Genomic DNA, 16,726 nt, shown 5'->3' with positions numbered 1-16,726 from the left:
TATTTTCCCAACTGCTCCAGTTGTAACTTTCCGCAGATCTCGCAGTATTCGCAACATCCTCACATCCTCCCGCTTAGTGCGACAGCAACCCGGTTGCTCTCCTTGCAATAAAACACGTTGTCAAACATGTCATTTCATAAACCCATGTACATCTATCTCTAGTAACGCTAATTCCTTCACATTCAAGATACGACACTCTTTACATTGCAATTCATTTAATTTATGCTATTTGATTATGTGCAAAAAATGCAACGTCCAATATATTGGTGAAACATCAAATTCCATGCGAGAAAGATTTTATGGCCACAAATCTGACATAATTAATAATCGCCCCACCCCTGTCTCTGTACACTTTAATGCATCGGGACATGACTTTAATACTCATCTATCAATTGTACTCCTTGAATCCGGATATACAAATGACATAAAACGAAAAAATCGCGAATCCTACCTGATCTCTAAATTTTGCTCCCTTCAGCCACACGGGTTAAACATATACGCTGGCCCGTTACAGTTGTTCAACTTTTAATTATGCTTCAAGTGTGTCGTCCTTCCGTTATCCAGGAAGTGTGGTTGTTGGGGGTGGATGTGTTCGCCGGCGGGGTGGCAGCGCGGCCGGCTGGGGACCGCGGAGCGACCTTGAGCCTTCCTCGAAACTCCTTGTTACAGGGAGCATCGGAAGGGTCGCCTTGCGTTTTTCGGCTGTCCGCGCTGTGAACTTTCCCCTGTTATGTGTCTGTGACACATGACCCTGGGCTATATTTTTTGGTCTTGTCCGGTCTGCTACTTATTTTACTGATTGTTTTTTCAACTCCCTCAGCTAGATAAGTGTCTTCGGTTGTGTTTTTGCTTGTCTATTTCCCTTTCTCCCTCCCTTTCTACTGGTATATATACGTCCGGTTGTACGGCTACTCTTTAACCTGATGAAGTGCAGACTCTGCACGAAAGCCTTGTTCATCTTAATTGTAATAAAGTGTTCCTACCCGTTTTTTCTTCTATTCTCGGTTGAGGAAAAACCAGGGGGCGCTGCCACTGCTTTCGCGGTCCTTGTTTCCGCAGATTTCCAACTTGTAGAAAACATTCCAAGGAAATGTTCAGCGTGTGTTGAAGAACCCTCTGATGCACAAAATTATGACTACAGTGGTATATCCCCCTCACGATCAGTAAGTATATATTCTCCTACAGGCTCTCAAAACACACCGTTATTATTGTGAGCCACACGGCCCGCGCTTTTGGGCTCATTCCACAACCCTGTACCGCATCCAGAAATTCCGCGAAGGCCAGCAGGCGTGGGATGCACTTTGAAGCCGGATGCCTTCGCCCAAACGCTCTCGCTGCTTGTAAAACGTCTATGTTGTGAACGGCACGCTCGTGCGTGTGAAGACTCACTAGCTTACAGCACAAGAAAGCATACAGTCCTGCCAGGAAATAGGTGTGTTCTCTCTAGCGGAGTGAGTCGACCTCATAAAAATAGGTTCCAGCCACGGCTAACGTTCCAGGGCAGTTCTGTACATACCATATCGGACCTGCCAGTTCACAATGTGTCCGCCTTAGTGATTCCGAGATTACGGGTTGGAACCCAGTCGAGGACGCCGGCATGTTGATGGCATGACACGGTGTGCTCAGGTACGTTAAAGAACCCTGAGATGGGCAAAATTCGCAAATCCATTACTGAAACCCTGAGATTGGGGGAAAAAGACAGACACGAAGAAACACAGACACGGCGCGGACAAGCTCTTCGCCGTTTTATATATAAGATTCGCACTTCGGCATCACTCACGACCACAGTCTAGCGACGTAAAACTGCTAACAATTTAATTAATTAATAATAGATAAGATAAAAAGACAAGACTCGCGTGCCTACTTTCGCGAAACTTCGAGGGAATGTGTTTCGTTTTCGGGTTTATTTTGCGCCGCGACATTCCCATTATCCGGAGAGTTATCTCCGCTACTGGCACTTGTCTGTCAGCTTAGAATTTGGTAGCTAAAACCTACACGGGAGGGAGAGATAATCGAATTCACCTGGCAGTAAGTTTATAAAAGAAGAAGGCAAAAGAAAAAGTGTAAACAAACGTAAAAAGAAAGTCATCGGACGAATTGCAAATTCGGACTCCAATCAAATTCTAAATGTGTAAATAAATAATGTAAATAAATAAGTTGTTCCTACCGTTTAATATCACTCTTTGATTTACTCACCACCGGCAACTTGACATCGCCTATTTTTTCGGCCTTATTCGTATCTTCAAATTCTAAACCGAAGACAAAACTCGAATGTCGTTTTCACGACCTGGGGCTCTTCCTGAGGTGCGGAAGTGTCTTCGTATCAGTTACGAGAACGATTCTTCGCTATTTCGTTGGCCTTCGCTAAATAAAAGAAAAACAACGCGAATTCCTCTGCGCCAACGAACTTCCACTGACGTCGGCGCGCAACGTCGACAACATACATTAACGCCGTCTAATTCCGTATCAAAAAGAGCAAGATGGGAAAGAACCTGGCAAGACGCGTTACTTTTCGACGCAAGTTTTCTCTGGAGATCCCCATTTAGCTTCCGAACAACGAGCTTCTCAAGCGCCAACTCCATTCCCCCGCGCTTCACTGTGACGGGTGGCACACAGCTGAGATTATCGGTAACTCAAAAGGGAAACATTTCATCGACTCCAACGCAAGTTCAGAGCAAGTAAACGAAGGGCACTTACCACTACCTCATGGTGGTTGTCACAACCTTCTTCTTAATGAGCACCCAACGCCGAAAAGTTCCGAGTCGCCGCACTATATCCCATCACTGCAGCCCCTGCAAATGACAAGATCAGTCACAATGAAGCAGGGGTATCTCTATCGAGGAAAACATTTAATCAGTCAACGCGACGCGGATATCATTTGCGAGCATTTCCTTACGCTTTACAAAAGCGTGCGCCGCATTTCAATAGGGGAAAACTGCGCAACCCCTGCACCTGACGCCACACTCCATATCAAGTTCACGGTCGAGCAAGTCAGGCGAAACGCTTCACGGCGAGGCAGCGGTGCATTGCGGGAAAAACAACCATCGGGCGGCGGAGACTCAAATGGAAAGACTTCAAAACGGGTACAACCCACGCCAGCACGGGGCTGATTGATTGGTGGTTGCCTCGGCCAATGCCACGCAGCATAAATGCACCGACGACGAAAGCACAAAACAAAAAAAGTAATCGATCAAACAGAAATATACTTTCCCGAAATTGCACTGGGCAGCGCGTGCACGCGACGGTCTTGGTTCCAAGTACGAGCGCGCATCAGTGGGAGAATCCAGCAGTCACTCGAATGCACCACTACTTTCGGTAGACTGTCAAAGGCTGGAAACACCTTTCTCAATGACCCTCCTCATTAAACGGGGGGGGAGGGGGGGGACGGTACTCAGCGTAGGTCTCCTTGAGTGGCTAGCAGCAGCCTTTGAACAGATGTTGGCCGTGCTTGGCACGACGCCCACAACGCAACAACAGAACGAACAGCACCGACGCAATTCCCCACTCGTTGACAAACACCACGTGCGATGTCTGCCTGGGGTCGCGGAGCGATTTCAAAATTTGAGCACACGTCTACTGATGGATCACCGCGTGCTCCCCAGACTTCCCCATGCATGCATCTCCTGGGAAAAGAGAGAGAGAGAGAGAAAGCGGCTTTCAAAAGAGAGAACAAGGGAATATCGGCGACGCAAAAAAAGATGAGAAAGGCCGTCGTCGCTCTATGGAGTGCAACGTCCCCTGCTGCGATGGGTATCACGTAGTCAATCGTGGAATGAAGCTCAAACAGGAAAAATGTGGCACTGATGGCAATCACTGCGGCTTCGCGTGAAGACGCAAAAAGCGCGAAATAGTCAATTTTTCACAAGGTGGTTGCGCCCACATGGGTGTGTCGCGAAGTTATGGGACAATTTGATAAAAAAAAGGAAGAAAAGACAGGAAAACAAGGGGGTGATTTTTGGATAACAGTCAGGAACCGCCCAAGTCAGAGGACATATACTGGAAGGGGTGAGGGCCAGCTTTGCTGGGCTGACCTCTCTTAACCCACATACAAAAAAAAAAAAAAAGGTGTCTGTCACTCATCCGAGAACACGTGAGACTGGTGCTAGAAACGAGCAGGACAGCACGAAAGGGAACGTTACAACAAACAAACTGTTTAATAAGTGGCAAACTATTTATAGAAATACTGCACACGTCGACTTTGCCGCAATTTTGGGCATCGTGACGTCACAAAGCGGGTGAGGCTTCATGTCACCACATGTCACTTCAGGAATCTTCTTCGGTCACATCCCATGCGTATGTGTATATATATATATATATATATATATATATATATAGTAAAGTCGTACTTCCCCGACAAGATGTATAGCACAAGCGAAACCACCAAACAGATATGAGGATTGCAACTCGCTGAAACTCAGAGAGATCTCTCCTCTGGAAAGGGTACACAGAAGTGCGTGAATACCACTAAGGTTCAGTTTTGAGAAGAACAGAATCAGTTTTCATGTCAACAGAACTCTCCCGCTATCATTTTTGTTTTTTTCCGAAAAAATGTGGGGGGAAAGCCCCAACACAAAAATGCGAGGAGATTCGGGTTGCTAATTTCATATATCCATTTCAGACTTTTTGCAGAAGTAGAATGGGTCACGTGGCGTCATTCCGTCAATATCGCATAAAGTAGCGCAAACTTCGTTGAAAACATGCCAACGGGTGTCATGGATCGCAATCGGATCCGTGTTCTCATCCGCGCCGTTTCGAATTTCAACCGTATGTTTTTTCGAAACGCTCTTGGTACCCCCACCCCCTCCCCCTTCATACACAGAGGTCGGGCAGGGTGTCTGGAATTTCGTGTTGTGACGTTGTGAGGCAAATTTTTACAGGGTTTTCATGATCACTCGCTCGAAACACGCGATTCTTAGGATGTTCCTCGAAACCTGAGTGTCAGCTGGGTAGACTTCCCGGATGGGTCCTTGCCTGGGCCCCTGGGAAAGTTCCGGGGGAGCTCAGGTTCCGCAAGACCCCCCCCCCCCCCCGCACTCGGCGCCTATGTGTTAAGTTATCTATACGATAAAACAAACACCCCCACTCTCACGTATAATTAAAGGAATCACAAGAGCACGACGGCCTCTCATCTCCACTGTTTACAACAAACAGCTGATCGATACCAACTTTCTCACCCTCGTCAGGAAGCTATATCACAGGAGCTACACTGGAGCTCACAAGGAGGGCAGACGAAACATCAACATTACTTTTGTAAGGTACGTAAGAACGACACTTCGGATCCTTCCAAGACCAACGATCTGAGATGCAGGTGACGGGGGGCTCTTGAGGTTATCGTACACAATGCGACTGCGCACAAATTCATAACATTCTCGTTTATCACGACTGGACAGCTGGAAAATCTCATAACAACGCAGCTGCCTGACGAAAGTAAACACCGCGAATGATTAGCATCCATGCACTGCGCGGTATCAAAAGAGAGAAAAGAACACGAAAAATCGAAATGCGTAATTATTAACATCATTACATCAGGTGGTGCTGCATACACACCGTATAAGCGTTTAACGTGTGGTTCAACGTAACAAGTAGCACCTCCCGTGAAAAGTACGTTCTGACAACATTTTCCAGTCTGCATCTTCAAATCAGCTGACAGACAGGAGGAGAAAGTTATCCAATGCCATTCATCCAACAGGAGAAAATACAGCACTAGCATTGAAGAGATGACTCGGTAGCACGACACAGAATGTCTGCAGCCACCTTTGTCAAATACACCTCGATTACCGTATTAGAGAAAATGAGAAAAACTACAGGGTTAACTCACCCGCAATATTTAGATTCGCACTCAAAAACTTGGTTGTCAAACACTAATACGATGCAGAATCACCATTGACGTCACAGCACCACCACCATCTCCTGTCTTTCAATGGTTAAAATATAGCGACAAAATTGTACGAACTACAATTCTTAACTATTAAATAACATCCCGATTAATAAATCTCCTATTTTTAAGGGCAACAAAGGCTATTAATTAAAATTGTTTACTCTACCTACCAATTTTGCACCGGGATTGCGTTTTGCCGGTAGTTTGTTTGCAAACATGGCCGTCAACTTAGTGAAGTACAAAGATGAACTTCTTGGCGCATGGAAAGAAGTGGTGGACGATAAGAATAGTACAAATTGGTAATCAACGTTTCTGTAAACAATACTAGCCACATGCTGTAGTAAAAAGCGCAGACCGCACAATTTCCTTTTATCAGAAAAATGATGACTAACACGTAGTCAGTCACCAGACTGATCAGTGCCAGGGCCATTTAAGGACTGTTTTTTTTTTGTTTTCTGCTAGCGTACACTACTTTGGAGGATGCTTTTCCATTGCTTGATTTTATGTCGCACAACCAGTTTTTTACAGCAGGAAATACGAGATTATGCGATCAGTGTAAGAAATGATATTTATGATTTTATGCGCACTTTGTGGGGTGCGCAAAATTGTTTACTGAAAGAATTGTTAAATAACAAGCGAGCTGGTGACTAGAATACATTATGGTAATACCTCGAGACTAGGGACAACGAGAACAGACACACACAAGCAAAGTCTCCAGTGTGTCGTGTCTCGATGTTTTACCGTCATGCAAAATTGTTTATTTTCCCCAGCATTCGGTAACTCTTTTTTATTCGTCTTTTAGGGCACTCTTTGGTTATGATAAACAATCGTACGATCTCCGCGTCGTATCTAAAGGTGGTGAGTAGCAATGCAGCGCTATCAACTTGTGCTTCAGTCAGTCTTATTCTTGGAGTGGAACATGCAGACCGCAGATTAATAATGCCTTCATACAATTTTAAAGATGGTGGACTCGAAGAATTGACAGAAGAATTAAACTGTGGGAAGATCATGTATGCCTTCTGTAAGGTGGAGGACCCAAATACTAGTCTTCCAAAATTCATCTTGATCAACTGGGTGAATTATATTTTCTTCCATCTTTTTTGCACAGTGTTTGTGCTCTCCTTCGGTTGGGAAGGTGATCAGTGTTTACTACCATTGAAAGTGACATTTTGATTACCTTTTATACATTCTGTTGGACCTCTTGGTGACAAAACCACTGAAACAACAGCGCTAAAGAACAGGACCATACAATAAACCATGGTGTTTCTTGTTGTATTGCCCTAGTCTCAAGCTGGCCTACTGTTAATTGTCTTAAGCCGCCTTCTCTCTCAAGGGTATATTGGAACATGACACAGCTTCAGACACTGTAAAGTATATGAAGGAGACACAAAATGCAGGCTAGCTGGTGAACCATAATATAAACGAAAAACCCTAGAGACACAGAAACACACAGGAGCTACGCAGCAGATTCTTGAACACAGCAAATAGCTGATTTCACCCTCGGACCCTTTAAACCAAGGGGCTTGCTTTCTCCCTATCTGTAAGAATTTCTTGGTTTAAAAGGTCTGGGTGTGAAATAAACTCTTTGCTATGTTTTTTGAGGACCTGTAGTGTTGTCCCTGTGTCTGTGAGTCTTTTTGTTTCTATTACCGTAAAGTATGTGGCACTGCCTTCCAATGTCTCACAGACTGTTATAAAATAAATCGCACATTATACATTGTGCATACTCAGTGCATTTTAAAGCAAGTCAAGACGAAAGTCCTTTTGATGTGCACTACAGTGATATCTTTGGTAACATTATCTTTGTATTCTGCCAAGTTTTCTGTTTTATGTGCATTCTTTTAATGGCAGCAAGGAGAAGGAGCCCCACTAGTCAAGAAAGGCTGTTGCGCCAATCACTTCATGGACATTGCAAAGTTCTTCAAGGTACCTAATCCTGTCCTTCGCACTTGTGAAGTTAAGTGATCTGACTGTCACACTTGTGCGTAGGGTTCAAACATTACAATCACTGCAAGAACAGAAGAGGATGTGGAACCGGGTTTAATTCTGGAAAAAGTATCCAAGTGCACTGCGTCCAAATTCAATTTCAAAGAGCGTTCGGACCCTACCGAAAACTCAAAGCCGGTGGTGAGTGCTCAAAAATGCTGCGCAAGAGACAGAATGCACAATATTTTTGTATGTGGAACCTAATACCCCTGTCACACGGGCAGTCTTCAATGATCATTGAAACCAATGACCATTGAAAATGCGTGTAGTGACACCAAGCGTGTGACGTGTCAACTTCCCAAAGAGTATTGGATTCAATGTTCCCCGACAGGTTGACACGTTATGATCATTGAAGACTGCCCATGTGACAGGGGTATAAGGGTTTTCACTCATATACTTTTGTACGTTCTTGCAGGGGGGGGGGGGGGGCATGTAGAAATCGGGAAGTAAATGTTGTAGCTTAAATTGGGGGGGGGGGGGGAGTTACATATTTTGGGTGACAAATATTACGAGGAGGTCGTACTGTAGGAACAACTAGGTTTCAATGTTACGTATCATGCTGAGAAAGAGGTCATAGAGATACGAGGGGAGACCCAAAGATAACGGAAATATTTTTATCGAGGCGAGTTGGGAATTAGTACCTATGTTTGCTGCTAGATGCATGTACTACACTGCCCTCTGCATCACTTGGCCAAGCGTCGTCGTCGGCCAAGCATTTGTTAGATCAGGGTGTTATTTTCCTCGAGCCTCTGTCGCTGTGTTTGTCGGTTTTGTGATGGCGGACGTGAAAGAACAATGTACGTGGATCAAGTTCTGTTTCCTTTTGGGGAAAACAGCACCAAAAACTGTCACAATGCTTTCAGAGAAAAAGCTTTGAGCCAGGCAAGGGTTTACGAATGGTTTTCTCAGTTCAAATGTGGTGACATATCGCTTGAAGACCAACCGGGACCAGCGTCCTTCAACAAGCAGAACCGACGACAGCATTTAAAAAATTTGTGATGCGTTAATGTTTGATCGTTGTCGAGTTCACGAATTGGAAGCATTGACTGGAATTTCTTGGAGTTCATGTTAACGGATTGTGACAGAACTTCACATGAAACGAGGCAGCGCAAAATTTGTTCATCGTTTTCTGTTTGAGGATCAGAGAGCCAACCGCTTGGACGTCTGCCACGAACTAAAGGATCAATTGGAAACTGATCAAGACTTTTTGTCCAAAAGCATCACAGGAAACAAATTGTGGTGTTACGGCAGCAGCAATCAAGTCGGTGGAAAAGTGCCTCGTCGCCGAGACTGAAGAAGGCAAGACAAGTGAAATCAAATGTGAAAACTATGTTGATCTCCTTCTTTGACATGGAAGGACTTGTCTATTTTGAATTTGTACCGCAAGGTCAGACGGTTAACCAGTATTTTTACCTGGAAGTGCTCAAGCGGTCGCGCGATGCGCTTTGGAGAAAACGCCCCGGTTTGGGGATCCCGGGCGAGTGGCTTGTGCATCTTATGAAAAATGGGATGACTGCGGTTCCCTACTCTCCGCACCTTTCCCCCTTGCAATTTTTGTAAATTTATTTCCAAGACTGAAAGGGGACCTCAAAGGAAAGTGTTTTCAAGATGTGGAGGAGGTAAAGAAGAAAACAAAGGAGGCATCAAGGAGAAGTCTATCAATTTCCAAGAGTTCCAGAACTGTTTTTAACAATGGAAAAAGTGGTGGGACAAGTGTAGTTCGCCTCACGGAAAGTACTTTGAGAGTGATTAAATTTTGCAAATGTTCTGAGAAATGTTCGAATTTTGAAAAAAAAAAAAAAAAACAATTCTCGTTATTTTTGGGTCCCCCCCCCCCCCCCCCGTATGTACTTCATGTACGCTGCATCGTGCTCTATCATACGTGCCACATTCTTGTCAATTACCTCAGGGAAGCGTTTACAAAAGGATTCAACCTGCGAGGGAAATTTCCTCTACTGAGAGGGAACGCTTCTGGATGAAGGAACAGGTTGGTTTAATTTTTAGTCTGATTTCCGACAGATGGTTTGTGAACGCTGCTTCGAGTTACAGGAAGAAGAGAAGAAAAGGATTGACGAAGAGCGGAAGAAAGCTGAAGAAGCACGAAACCGAATTGCGGAAGAAGTCAAGGAGAGAGAGGTGTGAATCCAGTTGACCATCTTCGCACGCAGAATAATCATGATGATTAGGATTAACCTGGGTAGCTCTCAAGATGTTGCATGTGGGGAAAGCAATACAAATACACGAAGGGGGGGGGGGGAACATACAGTCGGAAGTTATTTCGGACCAAAAAGGTATGAGCGATCCGGTAAAAGTTGATTGAAGCAAAAGCTGTTTGCTCGAGTTGGCATTCGTAATTTCTTTGCTTACCACATGCCAGTTACTGTTGACTTGCTGCCACAATTCAAGAGGTTCTTGCTTCATAACCGATTGCTACCAGCTGAAGTTGTTCTTCGTTTCCCTATGAAGGTGGACTGCTTGATAAACACTCAGATGCAGATTGATATATGAGGCAATTATTCTGTCACGATCTTCCAGTTGTCTGGTCACAGTATATTACGTATATTACGTACTGAAAGCTCCAAAAACTTGCTTGATATGCTTGTGGATTTCCTAAAGCGATAACTAAAAGATGTACGGTGTGCAAGTGCGTCTCTGCGCATGAGAGGAGGCAGTGAGAGGGAAGAGGGAGGGCGCCGCCGTAGCCAGTGGGGCTTCCCGAGTGGAGTAACCGGGAGAGGAGATATGCGCAGAACGCTCGGTTACTTGCAGAGCGTATTGGTGACCGCAGTGTCAAAATTTTCTGTTGGTCATTGCAGATGCGTAATTTTTCCTTTTCTCTCTTCAGATGAAGGATGCCAGGGCACGAGAACAGCGGTTTCAGGAGAGGTCTCGGTCGATTGATAAACTCCGCGAGGCAGAGAACAATGCGCAAAACTCGACCCACAGTAAAGTGGACAAGAAACTTTGGGTACGGTCAAGATGCAATTAGGACCAATGTCCAGGAACGATTACCGTCACTAGCAGCGTTTCTGTGAAATCCCACGTGTTTCTCAATCTGCACTGATGCAAAGTAGGATTTTCTCCTGCAAGAAGTTGAGGCTCTAACCATGTGATAGTGACATGACGTGACAAGTAACATTCCTAGTCCAATGTGGGCTGCGGGATATAGTGTATCACGTTGCAGAAAGCTTCGGTTGCGTTCAGCTCGTGTGGCTACATCGATGAAGTGAACGTTAGATTGCTTCCTTTCTTTCCCCCGGGATTTGATGTTCCCCCCACTTGCAGGAACAACAGCTGCAGGAAGACATGAAAGAGGAAGAAGAGCGCAGGAGACGTTCGGACCATTTGCGTAGTCAGCGGAACGAAGTATACCCGCTATAGACGACAGGGCTAGATGCGGAGTTTAACTGCGATTTGTTTTGTTCCAGGAAGCTCAAGCACTCATTGCACAACGCACTGTGAATGCCAAGGCAATGTTTGAGCCGAGCACTTACACAGGCACTTATGCCACTCAGCCTGCCAAACTAACCAACCAACAGAGGGCGCAGCAACCTACTGCATCGTACGAGGTTAGCTTTCTTTGCCTCTCCTACCCTCGCGTCGGGTAGCAGCTAGTCAGCGACAACAAATTATTACTGTTTTCTGTAACAAGTTGATGTTACGGACAGTAGCTCTGAATTACGGCAGCGTTACGGAAGCATGTACAAGCCAGCAGGGCATGTCAGGGTGTCTAGCTTTGCTTTATCCAAAATGCAGTGTAGAAGGCACCTCAGGGAACTGTCAAAGTAATCGCAGTGCGACATGGTAATTTGTGGTAATGAAACAAGTTACAATGTATATGTACATTTCAGATGTGGTAGCTGTAATAGGTAATTTACTAGTTACGTTTGGTTAGATATTGCTGCAGCTCTAGTCCTAAAGTGTGCTAAAACAAAGAACAAAATTGGACATTGCAAAGTTTGGTTGTCGCTTTCTTATTTGTCTCTGTTTTGTCCTTCTAGCAAATTTTATCATGAACCAAATCCAACTTGCCAAACTTTTGCAAGTAATTGCAAAAAAAAATTAACCCGTTGGCACTTCATAGTTAATGTTGATTTTTGAACTGTGTTAGCCTGTTTTATCTGATTGTTGATTGATTGCAATACATCTTAGGGCACATGTTAATTGCTATCCGTAAGTATTTGTTTGGACAAGGCTAAAATGTTTGCCGTTCAGAAACGCACAAACTTGATTGTTATGTATGTACAGCCACAGAACTTGGCAGCAGCGTCTGCGCCCGTGACCAACTCCAGGAACGCGCTGCAGAACAACCAGGCAGCTGCAGTGACGTCACCACCTACCGAGTTCACCTACACAAGGAACTTGCTCAAGGATGGCCTTCCTCCACGTCAGGAATCAGACATGGAGAATTTAGAGGAAGAACAAAACTGGGAAGGTAAGTCAGGTTACAGGCAGTCCTGCACCAGTACAAAGAAGCTGCGCAAAATCTTGCAGGTTTAGTAAAACGGGACGACAAACAACTAAATTACAGACTGCGATAAGGTAGTCCGGTTCTTCTTTTCGATACCAAACTAGAAGGCCAGTACCAGGAGTTGAAAACAGAAAATGAAACACTGAGTGGCATTGATACTGAAAATGGAATTCATTTAAAAAACTTAGAACTCAGAAACAGAAATCTAAACAGAAACTAGTCTTCTTGATTACCAGAAACAGAATCAGGAACATCAACCAAGAGGTTGTCGTTTGCTGATGTTTATTGTGCAGACATTTAGTGTTTCTTCAGCCTTAGCACCATGTTTTGAGACTTGTCCTGTTGCTTCTTGTTTGTCGTCGTCCCTCAATCTCAACGAATGTCATCATCTCATTTATGAGTTGTGAAAAGTAGACAGTTTATTTTGACATAAAGTCCCAGAAACAAGTATACTTCCAGTGCAAAACTGGCTACAAGAAAGCAGCATCAACAAATAACTTTCCCCACTCTTTGACACAGAGCCCACACTTGAGGCGCCACCTCACGTAAAAGACCCCCTCACGGAAATGATGGCGGAGCATGGTATCCGGACACCGCAACAGCCCGCCGTTGAAGAATCACCACAAGTAATCGTAGCAGATTCATCAAACCCAGGACTGCGTGCACGTGCACTGTACGACTATCAAGCTGGTACGGACGTTTGCTACAATCGCTCACTAGAGCAATTTATATGTACAGTACGTGTATTGAAACGGTGAATGGCAAAAGGGCTCCTTGAACTGGGCAGCTCTCATGATATGCTACAAGTACCGTGAAGTATTATTAGAGCCTGAAGTTTTCGGGGAAATATTTTTTCCTAAATTCGGGGGGGTAAAAATCGGGTAAATAAACGTGTGCACTAAATTCGTGCAAATTTGAGTGAAAAAACTTCCAGTATGCTAAATTTGGGGAGAAATCGGGCTCAGTTATTCAAACTAATTGTAGCGGTTTGGTACAAATGGTGATGTAACTGCATTTTTCTGCCAAACAAGTTAGTTAGTGCATTCCTACAGACATCCCAGTGAGGGCAATTTGCCGGGTAAAAATCGGGTTTCACCCTAAAGAGCAAACCTTCAATTCGGGGTGCAAATTCGGGGAAGAATCGGGTAAAACCCTAAAGCTTCAGGCTCTAAGTATTATATAGCACATGTGTTTGAATGGTAGCATTAAATTACAGTGCAATCTTGTTAATTCGAGCTTCCAGATAATTTGAACCGAACTTTCCGAATGCAAGTGCGTATAGGGTTGCCAACAGGCCGGTATTATACCGGCAGGGCCGGTTATTTGCTCACTCTGCTGGTTGCCGGTAGGAAGGTGATACCGGCAGCCTTTTGCCGGTATTTGTGGCTCAACACCTTTCATAGGAGTTTTTACGGGGTTTTGCTTTGAACATTCCACTACAGCTCGAATAAATCTGGAGCACAGACCCAACTCCGTAGTCAACAGTCGTTTTCTTGGTTATTCATTATTATTGTCATTGTTGTCTCGAGCGAGTACTCTCGTTCTTTCTCTCTCTCTCTCTGTATGCACTCCATCCCTCACCCACGTTCCCTTTCCCACGAACATTTCCTCCTTTCCGTCTATTCCACCTCCTCTCCCTCAGCCGGTATTTTGCACTCCGAAAGGTGGCAACCCTAAAGTGCGTATCGCAGATTTTCTTCTTCTCTGGTACGTTTAGATGCCCGGTTGTGAATAAATATTTTGGAATATGAATGAGACACTTGTGTTTCTGGCATCGCGTGACCGTGAACATGCGGCAAGGCCTAGCGAGCCATGACGAGTCTCCGATGCAGCTAGACTCCTTTAGTTCGAACTGTTTTATATTCGAACACATCTCCAGTCCCCTTCGAGTTCCAATTAACGGGTTGCACAGTGCACAAGTTTTCTGTCGTGTCAACTTTTTTGAAAAAGCTTGACGGAGAGACAGAATTTCTTTACAACCTTCAATATTTTCATCCTTTTAGCTGACGACACCGAGATCTCATTCGACCCAGATGACATCATCACACACATTGAACAGATCGACGAAGGCTGGTGGCAAGGTCTCGGGCCCGACGGAACGTATGGGTTATTTCCGGCCAACTACGTCGAACTTGTCAACTAACCTTCTGTGATGCTTAGTTTGAAGTCACTGGCCCTTGTTACAGGCTGCAGAAAGCTCATGGAAGCTGACTGTGGCTTACTAAAAGTTGGAACTATGTGAGTTGAAAGCTGAATCGTACGATGGAGGCATATGTCACTGCAGATTTCACCTGCGCAGTTACCATCACAGCCTGCTCATAATTGCAGTGATGGAATTTGCTAGAAACAGTGCTGTTTACTTTAATGCGAGTGCTGTAACTTTTTCAAAATGAAATTGGTTGTTGATGTTTACAAAGCGTGATGTAGAACTGTTAAATAACATATTAAGCTTTCTTGTTTTTGTGTACTGTTGCTGCTAATGTGTACTTTACATTTGTATGCATTTCTGTGCCAGGGTAAACCAAAAGCAAGCATTTCACTGTTCTGTAGAGTGCAGACCGCCATAGTCCTGATGTTTTGCTGTAATTCATGTGGTGTACGTGCTCCTGTGGGACGGCTAGTCACGTTTTTACTCGTGTGTAAGTAATTTAAGCACTTAAATTAACAATATTTAAGGGCTCAACTACTCTGCATGTTTCCTGCGCAAAGAAAAAAAAAACTTTTACTTGCGATACCTCGAAGATAGACTACAGAAACCATACAAGATGTGATTGGTAGACACAATGGCATGTAGACTAATATCACAGTCTACTACGAATGGTATCTACTGCCATGACTTGGTGTTGGGAAGTGCCTGAATTCACAAGCTCGGGGGCCCCATTCACCTGTTTCTCAGTGATGCAACACATTTCCTCACACACACAAAAAAAAAAATATATATATATACATGGTAGACTCCTCCTATGATGAATACATTGTACATCTTAACAGAAGGGTTCAAAATATCTAAATATTGCTACCTGGTAAACGGAGAGGATCAGCCTGATATAATGAAGAGATATTGACATTGTAACATTTATTTCGGTCGTCATGACAGGGGTCTATTCGGCTTAACAGGAGTCTACTGTACATGCTGTGTTTTGTATCGGTCATTTTGATCTAGCGTTCATAGCTTTTGCAAGATACAAACTTGCCTAGACATAGTCACTACTCATATCAATTTTGTAAACCAGCCACCACCCTTTATGTGTCCACATTGCTTCACATTAATATCGTGCAGGCAAAAATAATGCCAGGCCCTGTCCAAGCACTGTATTGTCGATATCCTTTTATTATTCCTCCATGTTGTCTCAGCAGATCTGCACAACTGTGCTGTTATATTCTGTTGTTTACTTAAGTGCATCGTAAAATGGGAAGGTTGAACTTCCAAAATGTAGCAGCAGTCAAATATTATTCTGTTTTCACCATCTGATAGGCAATATGCAGGCTGCTGGTTCCACTTTCAGATACGTGATAAGATTTTTTTTTTTTTTTTGTGCCCCTTCGCTAGTGTACCACACGATTTCCCAGGTCACGACCTTTTCTGCATTCCCGGGAAGTCCAGTTATGGGGGTTTGGCTGTACTCTGTGCCAAAATGTAGTTTGTAACCCAGGAGGTGACCAAACAATGCTGGGAAGATGGTCTGTGAGACAATCTAGTGCTCACTCATCAAGCTTGTCCTCTTCCCACTTTCTTCGTTGCTTCTCTTTTCAGGGTGGCCGTCACGACTCGCATTATATTGCTGTGTGACAAGGTGCATTTTGTACATTCCCTATTTAACAGCAACTGGGGATGAGGAATTAAGATAGAAAGAGAACAATCATGTCGACTATTATTATCATTGTCCCCTGCAGATCTCCCAGGGTTGTTAAGTATGTAGTTTGACTGCAAACTTTTTATGAGCATGCATTTACTCGGCTGTTCTCATTTGCTTATCTTGTTACGTGGTATAGTGATTGCACAAATGCACGTGTTCGGTTACTGTGCATGTTCCCTGCAGTTTGCAGCACCTGTATCTGCAACATTAACAACAGGTCTGTTTCCTTGTTAGTTTCAAATAAAGCATTGTATACCCGAGAGCCACATGCTAATGCGGTCAAATTTGTGTACAACAGTCCTCAGCGGAACAATACAATTAAACTGCCGGTTTCCATGTTTCATTTAAAATGCATGAACGCTGCATACCACATCCTCTTGAAGCTGTTGCTTGTTTGAAATTTTGTCACGAAACGTATATAAGCACGGCCAGTTCTCCCTCCATGAGTACATCCCACTACACCCACCCACCCACCCACTCTACATCTGCTATCTGATTGGCTCTACTTGGAATGTGAGGCTCTGTTGACAGTAA

General features: G+C 44.3%; 1 protein-coding gene across 1 annotated transcript; it reads left to right on the top strand.

Annotated features, from left to right (window-relative positions):
* The first annotated feature begins 6,075 nt into the window (after positions 1–6,075).
* Positions 6,076–16,454, top strand: LOC135377442 (drebrin-like protein). The gene is made up of 13 exons (XM_064609849.1): positions 6,076–6,177; positions 6,681–6,736; positions 6,840–6,952; positions 7,730–7,804; positions 7,868–8,005; positions 9,774–9,851; positions 9,914–10,000; positions 10,710–10,832; positions 11,150–11,230; positions 11,293–11,433; positions 12,113–12,299; positions 12,855–13,025; positions 14,339–16,454. Exons 1-13 carry the CDS (start codon positions 6,095–6,097, stop codon positions 14,476–14,478), a joined length of 1,473 nt encoding a protein of 490 aa, XP_064465919.1. The 5' UTR covers positions 6,076–6,094; the 3' UTR covers positions 14,479–16,454.
* The last annotated feature ends 272 nt before the right edge of the window (positions 16,455–16,726 follow it).

Source organism: Ornithodoros turicata, chromosome 1 (genome assembly GCF_037126465.1).
Source record: "Ornithodoros turicata isolate Travis chromosome 1, ASM3712646v1, whole genome shotgun sequence".
Classification (NCBI taxonomy): Eukaryota; Metazoa; Arthropoda; class Arachnida; order Ixodida; family Argasidae; genus Ornithodoros; species Ornithodoros turicata.
The sequence above is the reverse complement of the archived record's forward strand: the minus strand, read 5'-3'. Positions and strand labels throughout refer to the sequence as shown.